A 20,199-nucleotide genomic window follows, 5' to 3' on the forward strand; every position below is an offset into this window, starting at 1 on the left:
ACAATCGGTGACTGTGTCGAGGCGGGGTTAGACCGGCCGGTGACCTGCGGCTAGAAAGGGCTGTCGGCGGCGAGCGGGGTCACGTGAGGTCAACTGAGGTTATCTGAGATCACTGAGGTCAATTGATGTCAAAAGGGTAAGGGTCAGCTCTGCTAAGCTGAAGTGATTTGTGGTTACCAGAAGTGTTCGAGAAAAGAGTTGAGGTCATCGGAGGTCATCTGAGGTCATCCGAGGTCATCTGAGGTCATCCGAGGTCATCGCAGGTCATCTAAGGTCGCAACTCAAGCCGATCAACTGTCACGGAAGGGCGTCAACATGCCGGAGACAGAGGTAAGTTATGTCAGAATAATGCCGAAATTCGGTAAGGAGCGAAAGAATCCAAGATTCTACCCTTCCCAGCCGATTTGAGTGGTACCCGCCAATAGCCGTTTTTTGCGATTGCTCGTACATGCTAGCGATGGAGAGCTGAAAGCTGCAGCATACCCGACCCTCGATTCTTGCCCCATCGTTTGAAATCAACCACATTTTAGGTCAGGTCAGCTCAATGAATTGTGATGTCATATAGGTGAACCTCTGCGCGATTCTAAAATATAACAACTTTGCAACATCCTCAGTGCCATGGATTTTCTTGTCGGTAGATTGAACCCAGTTGCAAGCTCATGACTTTTTGCACATCAACTATCTTTTTTCGTAACGATCACCGTATAGGTCAGGTCACTCTCGTAACACTGCAATTACAAACCAAGGGGGAGTAAAATTGCGCATTAGTTCCGGAGACTATACTCGTAAAAACACCCGATAAATTATTTCATATCCTATTTGCAGGACCCATTATCATATTTAGTTTCTGTGTTTTGGTCTTTGGTAACGGCTATTTTCATGTCTTTCATGACGATGACTGGAAAAAAATGAGTATGAGCGAGCCGGGAAGGGCACCGTCGAATTCAAAATGACCCAACGAGCCGAATGTTATAGGTAACAGACTCCTCATTCGGGTAATTGTGTGATTAGGGCAACCTTGACAAGAGCTTGACCTGAGGTCGACGACCAAGCAGATTTTTTTTCAACAAAAGTATATTATTCGACACTGCTGAGCAAGGCGATAATAATGCTAAAATAGCAAAATATCTGCAGCTATGTTGAGTTGTAATGTGATATTTATTTCATAAATATGCAATAGGTATATTGCAACAAAAATTACCCGACGCTTCGTTTATTATAATAACCTTGAATAATACCCTATAATACCCATTACCCTTAAAAATAAAACGAATCGTCGTGTAATTTTTTGTTGCAATATTTTGCATATTTATGAAGATCTGCAGCAATTTTTGGAAAGACACAACCCTTCCCTGGGGTATTTGACCTGACCTCAGAGTGATAAACGTGGTAATACTTACTAGGACTGACAATTAAAAAGTTAAATTGCCTTTGTATCGGAGAAAAATATAATCTCCAAAGTCCAATCGACTCTCAACAATGCACGATAATGCCATAAAAGCAATGACAGTGAACGCATGTAATACGCGTTCAAAATCTAACATATAATATCAAAAATCATAAATCTAATATCTGTCAATCAAATAACTATCGATTCATACTACGACACATAGATTATAAAAGATGTCCATAACATTTGTCCCCACGTGATCCCGTCTGTCTGTCCGAGCGAAGTCAGCTGCCAGCCCGGAAACCACCGCTCCGTCTATTTTTGTCCCCTGCACCCCCCCCCCCTACCCCCCTCTCGGTCGTGATGGCTGCAGTGTCAGGTTGCCAAGGGGAGGGGGAGGAGGGGAGGGGAGGGGAGGGGGACAGATGACAGTGCAAATGTAGACACGAGGAGGTATCACGGAGGGTAGCGGTACTAAAATAGACGTAAGGGGGTCGATTTCGTTTGAGTAAGTTACGTTTCAACTTATTGCTTGCATGATTTTGCCGGGTATGTAGAGACTTCGTTTTTTTTGTAGGTATGTCCCTAATAAATCCTTTAGTTGTGGCATGTAGCTGCTAGGGTGTAGTTAATGCCTTCAGAGGTCATGCTGAAGTCTTGTTTGGGTTGGCGATGTTTCAGTTGATAGAGTTGTTTGCCTTATTTTTCTTATTGTAAGAAATTATGTCCCAGATACGCTTTAGATGCGAAGTATCGCTCATTTTATTCCATCGTACATCACCAGATACACTCTAAACTAGAAATACACACCATTTTAGGATGTCGAACTGTGTTCACAGTGCGTCTGATGCTGCACCGTTTCTATTTCCACAGTCTGTGGACCGGCCGTGTGTCGCTTCTGACGCCTCTGTCACAGTGAACTATGAGAGTGGTGAGGGCGAGAGCGCTTATGAGGTCCGCAAAAATGACTTATTCGGAAGGTGAGTGGCGCCAAAAAAAGCAATGCTGTTGAAAAGTATAAAACATGTAGGCGTATAGTACAGTGCAAAGGAAATAGATAAATGAATGTTCTAGGTGGGGACACGAGGGTGAAATATGCTGAAGTATCGCAATTCGCATGTCCGCTGAAATTGCACGGAGAATAGGAGCATGTAACTAATAAGGATTAGCAAAGGAATCTTGACTAGTAAGTGCTTAGCAGCGTACTACAAGGGTCCATACTAGCTCCCATGTGACTGAATCTTTTGGTTGTCTGTATTTCGACTCAAATTTTTATATTTTCGAAAATGGGAATAACATAGTTAACGTTGGCATTAGGGGCATCCGATCACCCAAGTTTTTTTTTCAAATTTGAAATCGCATACCGACGTGAGGTCCCCCTCCCTCCCCGAAAAAAAATAGCACTCACAAAACCACGACTTGCATGCTTTTATTAAGAACAGTCTCAAAAGCCGATCTTCACCAAGAGCTCCATTGCTTTTACTGATACTGAGCTTTAAAACCTCAACTGAACATTTATGACCCAACTGACGAAACTGACCCCTATTGACCCATCCATCCCCAGATACGTGGTGGCTACTCGCGACCTCTCCCCGGGGGATCTGGTGCTTCGAGAACCAGCCTACGTCTTTGGACCCAAACAGAACTCACTGCCTTGCTGCCTTGGGTGCACTCTGCCTCTAGAGGATGAAGAGGACGTTCATAGGTAGGAGAATCGTCAAGTGAGACTGATAATGTGGTGGAGAAGTTGCTGGATGAATCGGGATCCGTGATCCAATGAGCCTGGGTTCGATGGATCACAATGGATATTGGATCCATAACGTTCGTGCATTTTTAATCACAAATTAACAATTCACTAAACCACTGTGCGTAACCCAGCTCAATACTTTGGACCACAATGTGCTCGAGTACGAACCTTTGGAGTTTGGACCATGTTGTAACCAATTTGGGGTTGGTGGTTTGCAGGTGTTCTAAATGTCAGTATCCCCTCTGTTCGTCAGAGTGCGAACAAAGACCCGAACATCAGGTAAGTGACGTCACTGACCAAAAGTGACGTCATATTAGCGTAGTGATGTTCCCTTTAGCCTAGTAACCGTAAGGAAAGGTCTCATGGGCACTTTGCGCTTGTTTCGATCATTGCATGTAGGTAAGCAGAAGTTATCTTCCTGTCTTGAAATACGAGCTAAATCATGCTGGTTGATGGATGAAACTCATAATTTATCACTGCTGCGCCTTAGCTCTGTTCTTTCCTTAGTTTTCCAGACCATAGCTATTTCTTTTCTCGTGGCTGTTCACCCACGAGCCGCTGGGGGGGGGGGGGGGCATAAAGTTGCCCCCCTTTACGTTTTGTGAAATATCTCCGAAACCTGATGAGCTACGAACGTGAAACTTGGCATAGCTTCAAATGAATACCTAGGCAATGTTTGAGAAAAGTTTGGTGGTTATAGCATCAAAGGTGACGTCACAGTGACGTCATAAAGTTTTGCCGTTTTCCGATATGGACCGTTTCTGACGACGCTGAGCATGAAACTCAACTGTAAATGAACTAGACAGCACCTGCTGTCATCTTAAAACATCTAACTACACTTCCATCTAGCTTCTGACCAATAATCGGTCCTTTATATTCGGTCCCATATATCTGATGTATCGTGAGGAATATGAGAGTCGCAAATCTATAATTTCACATATGACGTCACTGTGACGTCATTTCAAATGGGATCAACACCAAATTTGGACACAACCTCGGCTAGGTATTCAGGAAGATGTGTGCAAAGTTTCGCTTCCCTATCTCCTCGCGTTGCGACGATATCGTCGTAGAAGTAAAGGGGGGGCAACTATATGCCCCCCCCCCAGCGGCCGGCGGGTGGCGCGGAGGCCCAGCGGCCGCCGGGTTAACAAAGCTACTCTTATACTGTTACTATCTACTATCTAGAAGGTTACTCGGAAGGAGATACCGATAAATGATAATAGAATAAACCGCTAAAATCACATCTCACCTTTACCCGCTTGCATATCTACCCTACATTTTTCAATAAAATGCATCGGTGCTTCAATGATTCTGACGCTGTCCCTATGTTTATTTTCCCTGTATTGACTGATTCCTATCAACTGCCTTTCTCCTCCCCTTAGCACTGATACATGCATAACCTTTGACCGGTCATCAGCGCTCGCTCTGCGGGGCACTCAAACCTTTTGAATAGTGAGTAGAAACACAGCCGATAGCGTGTTGAGCCTCATTGAGTTGTTTGTAGGCCACTGCGTGACAAGCATTTTTATCAGGCCCATGTCGTCCCCTATCTCCGCGTGTGTCCACTAACACGAATGACGTCACGCATGTGGGCGGAGCTATGGGCGGAGCGTAACACACGCGGCAGTCCAAGCCGCCATATTTGAATTTATATTTTAATAGAATCTTGCCGATATTTTGGGTGAATTCAATTTATATGGATAGCTTGGTGACAGTTTAGCTATACAAATAATAATTTATTATGGATGTGCGTATATTCAGCTTGGAATTGCAATTAAAGTTCCGCACCGCATAGATTCGAACTCGGGACCTTTGGAATACTGCGCGGGCACGCTAACCACTACACTACCGCGACCGCGCGGCGGCTGGCGGCAGGGAGGCTGCGGAGACATGGGGGGGGGGGGACATTGTACGCTTTTGTGAAAAAAAAGCAAAAGATTTAGCGAAAAACACGTAATAGATAACTTGCAGAAAATTGTCTGCTCTTTCAGATTAGATACTTAAGTTTGATATATCTTGTGCAGACTTCATTCCACAGTGCTTCGAAAATCGCTCATTTACATGGGGATTGAACGGGGCTTCGAGACTTGACTCCAAATGACGTCACGAGCTGACGTCACGAAAAGGTAGAATCGCCGGACGACCCTACCTGGTATATAGGGCCTTGCATTTTTATAACTTAGCAGAGCTTAGGCGCTGCTATTGTGAAGTACCTACGTGACTTGAGAAAGGGATCTATTCATGCAGTTGTCCTACTATGTTAGATAAGTTTTTTTTCTTTAGCCCAAGGGTCTTGTGAATTTGATGACTGAATGTGTTGTGCAAGGTATGTGGCGTAAAAAAGGTCTCCTTTTGTCGAATGCCATGCATCGTTCTGATTTGGACGTTTTACCGACTACTCGCTTCAGTCGGCTCACTTGTCGGGACTTGAACTTGTATTCGTTACTGTCAATTTCAAATAGAATGTTCTGTTAATTGCTAGTCAACACAATTTCTACTTGTGTGCGATACTAAGTTATTACCAATAAATGGATTTAGAGATTACCAATAAAAACACGGATTTGACCCATCTCTTTACCTTCCTTCATTGCCGTCAGGTTGAGTGTCCTGTTCTCGCCGCCGGTGGAGCCAAAGCCAGACCCGTGGTGGAGGACTTCACCAAGCCGGCTGCTTATCTGGAGGCCGTGACGGTTGTTCGGGTCAGTGGTGGTCAAGGTCACGTGGGTGAGGGTCAGTGAGGGTTAAGGTCATGTGGGTTAGGGTCAGTGCAAGGGCTGAGGTCATGCGAGCTAGGATCACTTAACGTTACGGTTATGTGAGCAAGGGTTAGTCTTGGTCAAGGCCAAATGTTTTAAGAGTCACTTAAGTTCAAGATCACGTGGGCTGGGGCTAGTCTGGGTCATGGTCACGTGGGTTAGGGTCATACAGGGTCAAGGACACAGGGGCAAGGGTCAGTCATGGAAAATAATACACGATTCAAGATCTAACAGGCTAGGATCTGTCCGGGCTAATGCTCTGGCACCTAGGCCCAGCATCAGAGTGGGATCAATATTATTGTTCATTAGGGGTTAACGTTCTTGTGATAAGAATAGGCTTGGGTCAAGGTCAAGGGCATTAGAATCATTCCCATGAAATATCACGGTAATTCAGATCGGCGGTCGATATGGGTTAAAATTACTGTTTAGTCTGAATTACGGAAAAGGGGTTTGAAACCTTGATAGCTCTGACCTGACCTTAGCCATGACCTCATCTGACCTTCCTCATTCTTCGTCTCCAGCTTCTGAAGCTGCGGGACACTGACCCGGCCCGGTTTGAGCGAGTTATGGAGATGGACTCCAGTCCCGAGCACTGGCCCAAATCAGAGCTCTCAGGAGTTTTCCAACACAACGTGGTCAACTTTCTGAGGACTGTGTGTAAGGTAAGACAAGACCAAGTCAACGCGAGACGTGAAGCTTAATTTTCGGACTGTGTGTAAGCTGAATCAAGCCGAATGGAAGACACAAATACATATATGTTTTCGTTGCCGGCTGGGTCGCGACTAGGGTCGCATTCAGATTAAAGTAAGACGAAATTGCAATTAGATGATTTAGCGCATCGTTAAAAATAAGTACATATTTGAGACACGGAACACTTCTTTTTGGGGCACTATATAAGATGCGTGAACTGGCCTTTTCAGTTAAGGAAAGACATTTCCATCCGTATGCAAAGCTACTCAAGACAGAATAGAGAATATAGGTGCAGCAGTTCTAGCATTTCATAAAACAATGCCATACAATCACTGATGCCCTCGCTATACATACTCCTTATAGTGGCATAGCTTTATAGTGTGGTGTGTATTGGCGGCGACTCACAGGAGCCCCAGTCCCCGCCCACTCCATAACACTTCAGCTACCACCACTGCGTCCTCTTCAGGTGAACGCCGACGAGCAGCTTCTTCAGCGCCTCGGCGGTATCCTGATGACCAACGCGTTCGAGGCTCGGGGGCGGCGACTAGGGTCGCATGTCCGCTGTCTGTTCCCTGAAGCGGGCCTGCTGGCTCACAGCTGCCTGCCCAATGTACACCACACGATCGACCATAACTTCACCATCTTTCTGAGGGCTGCCGAGCCGGTGAAAAAGGTGAATTACTCAACACGGATATGGCGGGAACAGGGTGCTTGTAGCGAGACTTTTGGTGTAAATTTCAGATCACTTGAAGCATTCCGAGACTAAAGTTAAAATTGCATGCCTGGTGGTTTTATATATTCAAATACGTATAAATCCATAACATCGATATCATTTATTAACCCGCGCCCTGCTGGGGGGGGGGGGTGTTTGAACACCCCCCCTTGTGGTTTTTCGCGAATATCTCAAAAACGTACACCTTATCATACATCAATTCTACACATGTTGTGAAAATTTCAGACCAAGGTCATTCAAGGTCAGGTCACCAGGTCACTTGAAGTGACCTCACCTCATAAAAAGTTTCAATGTCTGTCATAGCTACACCGAGTGACCGATCGCTTCGAAACTTTCAGCGATTGCTAAGAGCAATAGCATGTACAAAATGTATATCTCAGAATTTTGATATCGATGACCTAAGGTCAGGTCAATTTTGCGACCTCCCCATTATAAGTCAATGGGAGAAAATTGAAATGCGCCTCTTTTGGACGAAAGAAATTATAAACACTCCCAAACACCGAATTACAAGTGGTTTAGACACACTGAACATGAAAATGGTGTCCGTGACCCTTGTTTATGCCCTGAGGTCATCTTAGGTCACGAATGGTATCTAACAGTTTTTCGCAAATAACTTTTGATAGAAGCATGCTAGAGCGATGAAAACGCCTTAGATGTGTTCAGCTCGACGATACGGATCGACTGATATGCAACATGACCCTTTCCGGTCAGGTCAGGACCTTGACCTGAGGTCAAATTTTCAAGTTGACCTTTCAAGGTCACGTTATAGTTCATTCGATGCGTCTTGACGAGAGGAACACGATGCCGGTAAAAATAAGCTCGTACATGGCTTGGGTCAAAAGTTATTGCAGAAAAACTGTTTCCGAAAAAATCGGCTATTTTTGCAGTTTTTGCCCCCTGCAGGCAAAACCGTTGACGTTAGGTCAAATCTGTGAGAATTAGTCAGAAAGGGCGTTAATAGGGCTATCGAATACGCTTTTCCGCGGCGCTGTAGCTCTATTGGTTCCCGAGTTATGCGTTGGCTTTTTGGAAATTGTCGACATTCGACCTGGAAATCGGCGAAATTTTGCCTTCAATGACCTCTGGTGACCTGACCTTTGACCTGACCAAAAAATTGACCGAAGTGATTTCGTCATTATTTTTGCCGCTCTTTCGAACGTCGCCTTCCGCGTATCGCTACGTGGCCCAGGAGCCGAGTTACAGGGGGGGTGTTCAAACACCCCCCCCCCCCCAGCAGGGCGTGGAAATCCAGGACCCCCAGCCGGGCGCGGGTTAATTTATAATCGATATCTAGAAATCAAATGCCCGGTCTTTCTGGACGTTATTTACTTTCAGAATACTTCACTTTCAACTTACAACCACAACTTAATATTCATTTTCAACATACAACATACTTTTCTCCCTCATTGGAGCTAGACTGTTTACGCGTCGTACTGCTTTATCTCTATCACAAGAGACCCTCACACTTCCTGCCTCTTTTCTCTCCCACAGGGAGCGATATTGTTCACGTCCTACACCCACTGTCTCTCTGGAACCCTGAGTCGCCGGCTGCACCTCAAACACAGCAAGTTTTTCGACTGCGGCTGCACACGCTGTGCTGATCCGACCGAACTCGGAACCAACTTCTCCGCTCTGCGCTGCTGTCGGTGCACCAAAGGTAGGACAAGTTGGTGATGGTACTGTGGACCCGAGAAGTGTGTTATTATAATGTGTGTTATTGTACTTTGTTACACATTATTGTAATGTGGAATAAAGTGTTGTGAAGCAACACAATTTGTGTTATTGTAATGTGTTGTAAAATTCTTGTTGTAAAATGGTGTTGTAAAATGTTATAAATGTGTTGTGAGTTTATCAGGAAGCGCACGTTTTATCGTCTTTGTGCATTGTAAATCTTCATTGTTCATGAAATAGTTTTATGACGAAGTTCTTGTTTTTATTCATTCATTATTTGTTCGTGCATTTGATTATTCATTTAAGCAGCTAATCGTGTATATGGTTCACCTACTGCATATGATGGCCACTGTAATAAGGCTTTTATTGGTATTGCTGATGATCATATTAAAAGCAATCGTGCAAGGTCCAGTAATATATCACTTGTTATGAATGGTACCGTAAAAGCATGAGAATGCCTAGTGGTGTTTTTACTCAGATAAAATATGTGTTTGCTGCAGCCTTATTATCCGAACCCCATCAACAGATATAAATCAAGATAATTGATTATCGTTTACAATAATTGACCTACCTCTATTACTTTAAATTCACATGTTCTATAGGGCACGAAATAAGTAAGGAAAATGATATACACCCTTGGCCGTAAACATTTATCGGATCGATTGTCAAACCGGTACGTTTTGTTTCAGGTTTTATTCTACTTTGGAATAGTATTGATTCTTGACTTTCAATGCTCAATAGTTAGGCTAAATGGGCCCGTGTTTTTGTTTCAGGCTGCATTCTACCCCGGGATAGTTTGGATGCGCAGTCTGAATGGACGTGTGTGGAGTGTGGCTACGAGGTACATCCGGATAATGTCAGGTCAGTACGCCAGGCTAGGTCAGGTCAGATCAGGTGCGGTATGTGTGGAATGCGGATATGAGATACATCTGGACAACGTTAGGTCAGTGTGCCAGGTCAGGTCAGGTTAAGTCAGCAGCTATTCTGAAAGCCTTCTATGGTTGTTACGCTCCCTAATTTCAAGTGAATACGGTAATCACTATGGCTAAATTTACGTGTCATGCCATGTCATGTTGCAACACGTCAGAGTTGATAAGTATATGAACAGTGATCCTTGTATAGAATAGTTCCTGTAAAGTGTGTTTCTATTCTTGCCCAATGCCCACTGGCCAGTGAAGGTTTGTCTTCTGGAAGAGAGAATCTAGTTGATGCCTCAAAATTTCACTAAGTACTTAGAACGACAGATTCTTCAGTCATGGTTACTCACTCATTTCTTTCAAGGGGAATATCAACTTTTCAGTCGTGATTCATTGTCTATTTCAACCCTGGTGAGTCTGAACTGTTCAGTAGTGGTTGATAGCATTTTTCTACCATCAGGAAGCTCAACACGATGCTATTGCACGAGTTGGACAGTCTCGATAACAGCGACTTCATCGAACACGAAATGTTTATTCGGAAATACAGCAGCCTGCTGCACCCGAATCACTATATCATCTTCGACGCCAAACACAGGTGGGTTATGACAGGGAATTTCAAGTCTTATCACTGACAATTCCAAGGAAAAATGAATTTGGGCCATTTGCTTCTCCCTCATGACCCGAAATTGATGATTGTTCACCGTTTTCTGCCAATTAAAAATTTGTCACTTTCATTTTTTGCAAGCTTTCAAATTGCCCAGCTATGCATAAGGAAGAAAGATTCGACGATTTTGGGGGAAGAGTGAGAAGCGTTTCGGGGGTAGATAGGTATATATGACTGCAGCAGCGGGATATATATGACGGATTTAATGGAGGGATAAATGCAATTCCCTGAAAAAAATATAACCGTATGTGTTGTGTTACAGGCTCTCCCAAATGTACGGTAGAACAGGAGACTATCAGCTTCAGGAGCTCACAGAACTGCATCTGAAGAGAAAAATCGAGGTAAGTACAATGGCACATGGGCATGACGAAGTGATGAATCTTTGCTACCGGTGTGTGTCTGTATGCTACATGTCAGTGATAGCTGATAAGTGATAACTGAGCTGTTGTACCTATACAACATGACTGGCGACTGCTGGCATAAATGCGACTAAACGTGAAAAAAACGAGCTTAGGTTGCAATGCATATTGCACATACTGCTGGGTATTTTTTCAGTGCGAGAGATGGCCAACCCCAGACTATTGAAATTGCTTGCTGCATTGTTTGATACATTTGGTTCGTATAAACTATTGCACACGGCAGGATCATGCTGTATTGGTGAATGCGCTCAAATCGTAACAATCTGTTTGTACTTTGTGTGTTCCCAGCTGTGTCGAGACGTGCTACAGCTGGCCACAAGAACAGCACCGGGTATCGCCAGACTAACTGGTCAGTAGGAGCATGGGATATTATTCAGGGCTCACATAGCTCATTTGGGGTCAGGGATGAGATATCACAGCACATGTTACGGGGTTCGTTCTGTGCCCGTCTTTGGGGGGACATGACCTCCCAGTATTCAGAGACATGAGCTGAACTGAGCTGGCGGTCATGTTGGGTCAGGGTCCATTGTTCAATGATCATGACTGATAGCTACCAAAGGTCAAGGGTCAGTATAATTGATCAGGGATCATTGCATTTGGTCGCCGTAAGGTCACAGTCCAGAGATTAAAAAAGAAAAAGAGCTTAGGGTAGACCGGGGCAAGTCGCCCCGCCGAGGTAAAACGCCTCACCGATGTTTCTCGCAACTGGCAAGGTTCTGGGGAAACATCCTCTCTTCTATAAAACGTGCACTATACGATCATTATATGAGCAGACTGGAAAGAAATTGTGATGACTCTTTAGGGAGATATAGCCAAAAATGTGTTTTTGGAGTGATTTTTATGTTTTGTTGTCAGCTTATGTATCATGGCGTTCTTTTATTGTCCACATCAGGTTAACGACTTTTATGTATTTCGAACAACTATTGTCTAACGCTTATAATGCCGGGCTGGTTCGTGTTAAATTATGTCCTCCTAGAGTGCAAGGCGTTGTTCTCTGACCGATTACGTGATGGGGTAAAACGCCCCAGTAGGTCGCGGGGCAAAAAGCCCCATGGGGCGTTTTACCTCATGTGTTGTTCGGACTACCCACTTCCTAATGCTCGGTAGCTGGCGAACGGTATGTTTCTATGCATTTATATGTACTTTTCTCAGCAACTGGATGGCAAAGGAAGTATTTTGTTAACATTTGCATTGCAATGATTTATTATTTGGCCTTATGAGGCAGGTGAAAAACCTGCTCATACAATAGTGTCGTAGCTGAACACCTGATAGGATGGAAGGTGCTAATTTCAGTGCCGTGCCTCCCAAGGTCTAACGGACCTCTCATATAAGATTTAGTCAACTAGCATGTTTAATCTTTAATCTAGAGTATGGGGCTTCTTGCCCCAGGCCATGGGGCGTTTTGCCCTGGGGTTGGGGCAAAACGCCCTATTTGCAGTTGCTTCACAAACCACTTCCTAGCTGGGAGTCCGATCATAAGTGAATGAATTTGAGGGGTGGAATTTAAAGTAAAATGTCCAAAGAACGCATTGAGCACAAATTTGGCCTTCCAGGTGATGTGGGACAAAAGTTATTTAGCAAAATAAATTATCTGGGGCGTCTTGCCCCAGGCTACCCTATGTCTGGGTCAGGATCTGGTCAATGACTCAATGCACTGACCATGTTTTAATATTGCCTTGCTCTATATCCGTTTATTGACTAGTTGATCTAGCCTACACTATGTACTTGACCCTGCCCTCAGGCCTGACCTATTACGAACTTCACGCTCCACTGATGGTGTTGGCACAGCGCCAGTACGCCCGTGGTGCCATCTCACGGACAGAAATGGAAGCTCTACTTGACGAGGCGTCCGATAATCTAGAGAAAGCCATCGGAATGTTGAAGTACGAACCGGAGCTGTCGCTGGAGGGCAAAATACACGCCGTAAGTTACCGTTATATTGTTAATCTGTAGCTCTCTGGGATCAAAATATCAACAAGTTCTGTTGTAGGTATACCTAGGTGTAGGACCTAGGTAGGTACCTACCTAAACAGAACTATTATAAAATACGTTCTGACTAAGCTGCTTTCACACATTTTTAACAATGAATAAATGTAGGTATATTGCGCTCCTATAAAAACATCAGAAATATTGATATAAGAACTTTCTTTTTCCTTCACTGATCTACCTTTGACCAACCGTTAGCATTGTCAGTAGTGGCGGTCCCTGGCGTGGGGAACCCTAACCTGTAGTTTCTTCTCTTGCCACCAGTCGGCGCTGCGGAGCCGTGAAGAGCTGGCTGCTCTACGGGGAACGGTAGTTGATCTACCCGAAACTGGTCGGGGTCATCTCACACCTGCCCACATTGACGAATTGGTGGGGGAGTTTAACGCCGTGCTGGAACTGATGGACGACTACCAGTGGCGTGTCTAAAGGCGTCTTAGGGGCGTCTTAGGGGCGTCTCAGGGGTGTCTTAGGGGCGTCTTAGGGGCGTCTAAGGGCGCCGGAGCGTCCAAGGCTCGCCCTGGCTGCCGTGGACCGTCTTATGTGTTGAGATGTCTGATAGACTCCCTGGGCGTCTAAGGTTGTTTTATGGGTGTCTAAGGTCTCCTTAGGGGCGTTTGGGAGTCTTTTGGCGTCTTGGGGCGTCTGAGAGGCGTCTAGGAGACGTCTTAAAGGCGGGTTGGCTAAAAGCCTCCCGGACACTTATAGTAGATTGTTCCGAATCTGGGGTGCCTTCGAAGTCCGATCGCACACTGAGATGCTCCCCAGTCCCCAGGAATCCGAGGGGCGTCTTAGGATGTCTAAAAGACCCCCGAAAGCCGATCCAGGACACATTGAGAGACTTAGGGGCACCCAAAACTCAACGGGAGTCTTGAAAGTTCGAGCGATCCCTTTAGACGCCAACAGTTTTTTTTAAGCATTTCGTGGTGCCCCGTCAATCTTAGCGTTGTCCGCCAGTGTTTGAGCGTTGAGACGGAGAGAAGAGGACACCTTTTGGTCCTAAACAACGCTCCGGTATTTGAAAGACAGTCTTAGAACGCTCCATTGGCGTACTCTCAAGGGCCTATAAGAGAGTTTGTCTATAGATGACACCCATGTATGTACATATATTGTATAACCAAGATAAATCAGGATCACTCCATGTGAGTCATTTCTTAGAGCTTATCTGCCTAACTCTTAGCTTATTTGAGATGAGATATAGGTAGTTAACCCGCGAGTTGCTGGGGGGGGGGCGTTAAACGCCCCCACTTTTTTTCGCCGGGCCATAGCATAAAAACGGCGCGCCGCAGGCGCGCCAAATTTTTAAGTACCTGTAGGGAATTGATTGAAGTTTATTGAGACAAAGTTTCAAAAAAATCGGTCGGAAAATTTTTGAGATATCGAGGTTTTAGTGACGTCATGATTTCTGAGTTTTCGACCAAAAACGGCATATGTTCAAAAAATCATATAAAATCACAGAATAGACATATAGACATGCCGTAAACGCCATTAGACTGCCAATACCATGAACAATCAAATGGCTATCTTCGATTATTGATTATCGTTCCGCATTTTCCAAAATCTTGAACTGAATCTTGGCAATTTCTCGTGACTACTTCCCGACCATGATACATGAATTTCTTAAATTGAACTTTTTGAGCCAACCACGTACACATATGATAAAATGAATGTCACCATCGTGTTCTACGCTCCAAATTACCCATAAAACATGTGTCACAGGCTGCGAATATCAGTTTTGATTTTCGGGAATATGTGCCTACCCGGTTGACCTGACCTTGACCTTGACCTATGCTTGACTGACCCCTACATGGAGCTGACACTCTTGTAGGCCTTACCGATAGGCGTTATCACTAGTGTATTCGCGGCCATTGGGGCGACGTAAGAAAAGAGGAAAACAACTGGCCCCAATAACTTTAAATTATCAGTTAGCATGCATCTTTTCCTTGATATGTAGATAATTTACCATTAATTGTTAGAGAAAATTGCATATAAAATCTTCCATTTATGCTTTTTTCATCGTTTGCATAATATGTTCTTTCACTAAGCTAGAAACACTAATTAGAAATAGTTCCCGCATCTCGTCAAGAATAATAGGAAAGGCTTGAAGTGAATAGAATAATCTAAATGGTTTTGTAATCTATGTGAAGACACTTCTAAAATTGCCTGTAGAAATATTGAAGGCAAAAGTTCAACTTTTTCACAAGACGGATGTCTATAAACCTATTCAACGTGTGACAACTCAGCCGGTATTTCGTCGCCTACAGCCAAGCTTTCCCTAGTGACCGATAGAGGCGCTGCTATCGATGTCCGCCCGTGCCGCCTAACGCATGATGGATTGTGCACCGTTTTGACAGAGTTTATGACGAGAGGCGCCCATTGCGAAGCCCTGAAGTCCATGCTACTGAAAGCCCGATTTCAGGTGTTTGACCTGACCTTGACCCGACCTGTGACCTCAAAATTCAACTTAAAAGTACTCATCTGATGCGTCTCGTCGCGTTCTTTCGTTTGCCGCCTCGTGCGTTTCGCTGCGCCTATTGGTTCTCGAGTTATCGGCTGGGGGCGTTTAACGCCCCCCCCCCCCCAGCAAACGGTGGGTGGCGAAATACCCCAGCAACTGCCGGGTTAAGAGTATCCTCCACCCCCTCCACTGCACCCGCCTGGGTGTTGTAGGTATTAGCCTTGCTGCAGATGTTGGGTTTAGTTCTTCTCCTGTTTTTCGAAGTGCCATTATTACTCCCGTCCGTTTTAACCCTATTAGTGGCAGGGGGGGTTGTTTTTATCCACCCCTCAGGTTTTTCGGGAATATCTCCGAAACCGCTGAAGCTACGATGCTGCAATTTTCTGACTTTTCCTAAAACTAAATTGGGCACATTCCCTGAAAATTTCAAGTTCATAACTTTACCATGGGCGGCTCCAGAACACTGGGAATTGGGGGGTCCTATTCGTGAAGCGAGTCGTTTGGGCGAAGATCACGATGCTGCACCAGTTTAAGAACAGTGAATGAAAGGTATCATGTGATAACATATGCAAAGTTATTGTGCATCCTCTTTTGACACGTTGTTGCTATAATAGGCGGATCCAGGCGTCCAAAAAGGGGGTTATTTTTTACCTCCCAACATAGGTGCCCTGACACCGCCTATGCATGACCAATACAATTTTAGTCGTTCTCTCATAAGAAAATTGTAACATAACAAGACCATTGCCACCCTTTTTAGAAACAGTACCAACAAAAACCTTATTTACTATACTTTTTGTGTACCCCCAATCTCAATGATCTGTATCCGCCTATGATTTTTGAAAATGCATATTTTTAGGATCCATGTGAATTCCTGGTTCATTCTCTATCGATCGGCAAAAGTTGCGTTAAGATTGGTTCAGAAACCTGGGCCCAATCTTACCAAATGCCGTGAATGCGCATTCACGGCATTTGGTAACTTTCAGAACTATTCCACATTCACTAATTCATTCGATCAGGCAACATTCATAATCATTCACGCTATTAAAATCATTAGCCAAGATTAGCTGAATGTAAATAAAAAGGATGTCTTTGATATCAGTGCCATTAACTCTGCCCAGTGCTGCCAAATCCTATTCACGGCATTGGTAAGATTGAGCCCAGGCCGTGATAAACAGTCTAAAATGTATCTGCAATTTACCCTTTTTTACCCCCTCTACCCCCCTATTGACATTTTTTTTTTTTTTTTTAGAAATGTAGATCTCGTTGAGCCAAATCGAATGCCGTTTGAATTTTGAAAATCGGCCCGTTAGATCTCGAGATATCAAGGGGGTCGTAAACAGCCCCCCCTGCCACTAATATGGGGTAGCCAGGAGCCTGCCACTAATAGGGTTAAGCCCGCACAATGACTGATGATATCGCGTGCGCAGCGATTTTGTAAAGATATAGCATGCGCTAATGCAGCAAAATCTCAACACGTTTCGTGTTCCTTATCTTCTGCGAATAGCGGTAACAAGTTGAACAGTCGAACAGCAAGTGATAGCTACTCATTTTGTATTTTACTGGTTGTTACGTAGGTATAATAGCAGTGTTTTAGTATGATATAATTTTTTGCTTAGCAAATATTATTAGTTAGAAATGTATAATGTTTTTATTGTAGACATAGACACACTTATGTTGCTGATTGTTGTAATTGTATTGACCGATTGTAACCCTGTATTGAGAGTGAAACGTGTTCTTCATGTTCATACAATATACGGTCGGCAAATATCTTTGTGATGGTTTGTGAGCTGTGGTCTGGCCCAAGTACAGATACATGAATAAACCAGCGTCCTTACCATGGCTTTCGTGAGTTGTGACGTTGCTGTTTTATGTGTGTTTTCTACAAATGTTCACGGTCATGAGCGTTCCCACAAGGACTTAGTCGCTGTAACGACTGAATAAAGTAGCGACGGAGCCACTGTCGTTATTTGACGATTGACACAACACGACTCACAACCCCTTCCCCTCCCAATATAACGCCAGATAAATGTAACGACTCAGCACTTATCAGGACTGTGCAAAGTGACGTTTTTGTTCCCGTAGTTAGGTACTCTTCAAAATTCCGATTTTGCTCCCGTAACGACTGAGCAAAGAAACGACTCAAGGACCGTAACGACTTGACACTCTAACGACTTAGCCCGTCGTTGCACAGCCTTTCGTAACGACTGAGTAAAGTAACGACTTAGCTTCCGTAACAACCTCGGTAAAGTAACGACTCGACGCTTGCAACGTCGCTCATTGCAGCGCCACCGCGTTGCAAAGGGTCGGGGGTCAACAGTCGGCGGCTTCCCTGGTAACGGCTACACTGGGCTGTGGTGAGGGCGGCGGCCGGGCAGGTAGTGTGCTGTGTCGGTTAGCCAGGGAGGTCTGTTGAGGTGGAAAGTGGACAGGGTGAGGTCTTGACAGGCCTGTGTAGAGTGAAGGAAGCGTGGAAAAGCAAGAGGATAGGGTGGGCAGTAGTGGACAGTATAGTGGACAGTGAGCAGAAAGCGAGGGCCTGCGAGTTTGAAATAAAATGTAAAGAGAGACAGCAACTAGACCGAGGATGAGTTGTGTGAAGTATCGGGAAGATCGGAGTTGTTAGACGGTCAAAACGTTGCTGGACGACTACTCTAACTGGCTTGTAGTGACAGCTAAGCAGTGACGAGCAGTAAATTGAATAAAGTGCTGTCATTGCCGTCCGAACCAATCGATGCTATAGGCAGTGAGAAATAACATGACGCAGTTTGATTATGCAATGTGACAATGCAACCAGGGACGGTCACTATAAAGTTTGGAAGTGATGGTCGCGTCTGTCTAGCTGATTAGCTGGCTTGTTAGCTAGTTTATTATTTCTCCCTCAATGGCGCCAGTCCTGAAACTCATGGAGTGTTTCTCCCGACCTGCACATCTGCCGTTGCTGGCGATCTTGCTAGGATTGCTAGCTGCTGGCTGCCCGTCTAATCAGTCGCAGCCGATAGTAGACTATCAACAGCTAGAAGCAGAGCATCAGAAGCTAGCAGACTTTCAGTTGCTAGCCTCAGATAAAAAACAGTCAATAGCAGACCAGCGCCAGCTAATCGACGTTGAGGAGCTGCAAACAGAAACAAACGAGCTTCAGCCAATAGCAATAGATCAGCAACTGTCGGTAGCAGACCATAGCCATCTAGCTGCTGCTCAAGTGGAGATAGAAACAGATCAACTGCAGCCTCCAGAGATAAGCCATCAGCTAGACGCCAACGTTTTGCGACTATCAGACACAGACCAACATCACCCTGCAACACTAAGCCAGCGATTATCAGCAGTGTTGGACCAGCAACTTTTAGAAGACAACCAAACGCAAATAAACGCAACAAACCAGACTGAAACCGAGCAGAAGCGAGATCCTGTGGCTGAGTTTCTGATTGATTTTCTGGAGTGGAAGAAGACGACGTCGACGATACTCTATTACAACGATAATGATGAAGGTGCGAAACGGGTAATACCTATACTATCTTGTATGCGTACGTTGTGTAATATACGAGTAGCCTAGACTCTGCGTGATATCATAGCCAGTCTTTGTAACTTTTAGCGCAGCGTGCCAATCTGAACGGCTTTCGGTTATATTTTATGTAGCCCTTGCCTTTGAAGTATCAACCCATCTAAAAGGTAGTCTTGGCACGGTTAAGACCTGACCAATACTTTGAATAGTTTCCAGCCTGGGAAACCAATGATAACGAGCTCTGAGAAATTGAAGGAAAGGTTGAAAGTCTTTCTCCGTCTCTAACGGGTTCTTTCATTTATCCCTCTCGCTACTTCGACTAACAACTCCAAAGTCCAACAACTCCAACTCTCTAGCTTGGCCGTTTCTTTACGGCTACCTCGTCTACCATGTTCTGTCTAAAACCCCTCTCTCGACATATTCCACAGCGGACTCTACCCCACCACCTCTTCACCTAGACTCGTCCCTCGCTCGACGAATCCAGCAGCATCTGTGTTCGTACCTCACTCTGGTCCCGCTGCAGTCCGCTTCAACTGTTCTACCGCGACTGGGCACTCTGGCGCAGCAGAGCACGACACATGTGGTACTTGATGATGGCGATGCAAGTGTGGAACTGCTGTCGAAGGTGAGAGATGACGTCACGTGATATTCTATGAAAGCGACACAAATATGTCTCAAGACCTTGGTTTCAAGCATTAATTTCATGGATCTCGAAACAGTGAAATGAATAGGGTTGGGACCTATCTGCATGCTCTGTATGTTTTGGTAAAATAAGAAAGCTCAGAATTTTTAATGATTTAATTTAAAATCAATTTGTTAAAAAAATGCCTAGTTAGCTCAAAAATTAATTAATTGTGACTGAAAATAACTTGCTTCTGATTGGTCGGGCTAATCATGACGTCACATGTAGGTATATAGCTGTCTGTATATTTGGCGCAGTTGAGGCATACATTTTCTATGTATTTCCCTATGGTAAATCGGAGTGATTGGTCGTTTATTCAGTGTCTCTTTATTTTGCGCTGGTATTGCGTGGCTAAGAAGTTTTATCAAGAATGACATATACTAAAATGTTCCTTTAATAGTGGAGCTTCAATATCTGTGAGTTTTATTGGCAAGCGAAAACTGATTTCGCTGTTATTTTATATGGAAATTACTCATTTTCTAGGTCAATATTCAAAATATTTTACGGGAACAAGTTGGCACTTCTCTTGATTTTTGCACTCAAATCGCGTGCGATTCAACTGTATTGGAACTTGCAAAGAAGCTTGGTGA

The 20,199-nt window shown here is 44.5% G+C and overlaps 2 protein-coding genes across 2 annotated transcripts in view; both read left to right on the forward strand.

Annotated features, from left to right (window-relative positions):
• The first annotated feature begins 315 nt into the window (after window positions 1-315).
• LOC122370702 (SET domain-containing protein SmydA-8-like) lies at window positions 316-13,399 on the forward strand. The gene is made up of 14 exons (XM_043346540.1): window positions 316-330; window positions 2,264-2,370; window positions 2,955-3,095; window positions 3,356-3,416; window positions 5,735-5,836; window positions 6,415-6,555; window positions 7,050-7,256; window positions 8,808-8,973; window positions 9,761-9,848; window positions 10,365-10,499; window positions 10,831-10,909; window positions 11,276-11,336; window positions 12,729-12,910; window positions 13,238-13,399. The coding sequence occupies exons 1-14, from the start codon at window positions 316-318 to the stop codon at window positions 13,397-13,399; spliced, it is 1,647 nt and encodes a 548-aa protein (XP_043202475.1).
• A 3,865-nt stretch (window positions 13,400-17,264) lies between these two features.
• LOC122370703 (glutamate receptor ionotropic, kainate 1-like) overlaps window positions 17,265-20,199 on the forward strand; it is a 33,807-nt gene continuing 30,872 nt past the window's right edge. The window contains exons 1-2 of the mRNA XM_043346541.1: window positions 17,265-17,273; window positions 19,451-19,552. Of these exons, the coding sequence (XP_043202476.1) occupies window positions 17,265-17,273; window positions 19,451-19,552 (111 nt within the window). The remainder of the gene's footprint in view (window positions 17,274-19,450; window positions 19,553-20,199) is intronic.

The sequence above is a fragment of the Amphibalanus amphitrite genome, unplaced genomic scaffold, assembly GCF_019059575.1.
Source record: "Amphibalanus amphitrite isolate SeventyFive unplaced genomic scaffold, NRLGWU_Aamphi_draft 001161F_arrow, whole genome shotgun sequence".
Classification (NCBI taxonomy): domain Eukaryota; kingdom Metazoa; phylum Arthropoda; class Thecostraca; order Balanomorpha; family Balanidae; genus Amphibalanus; species Amphibalanus amphitrite.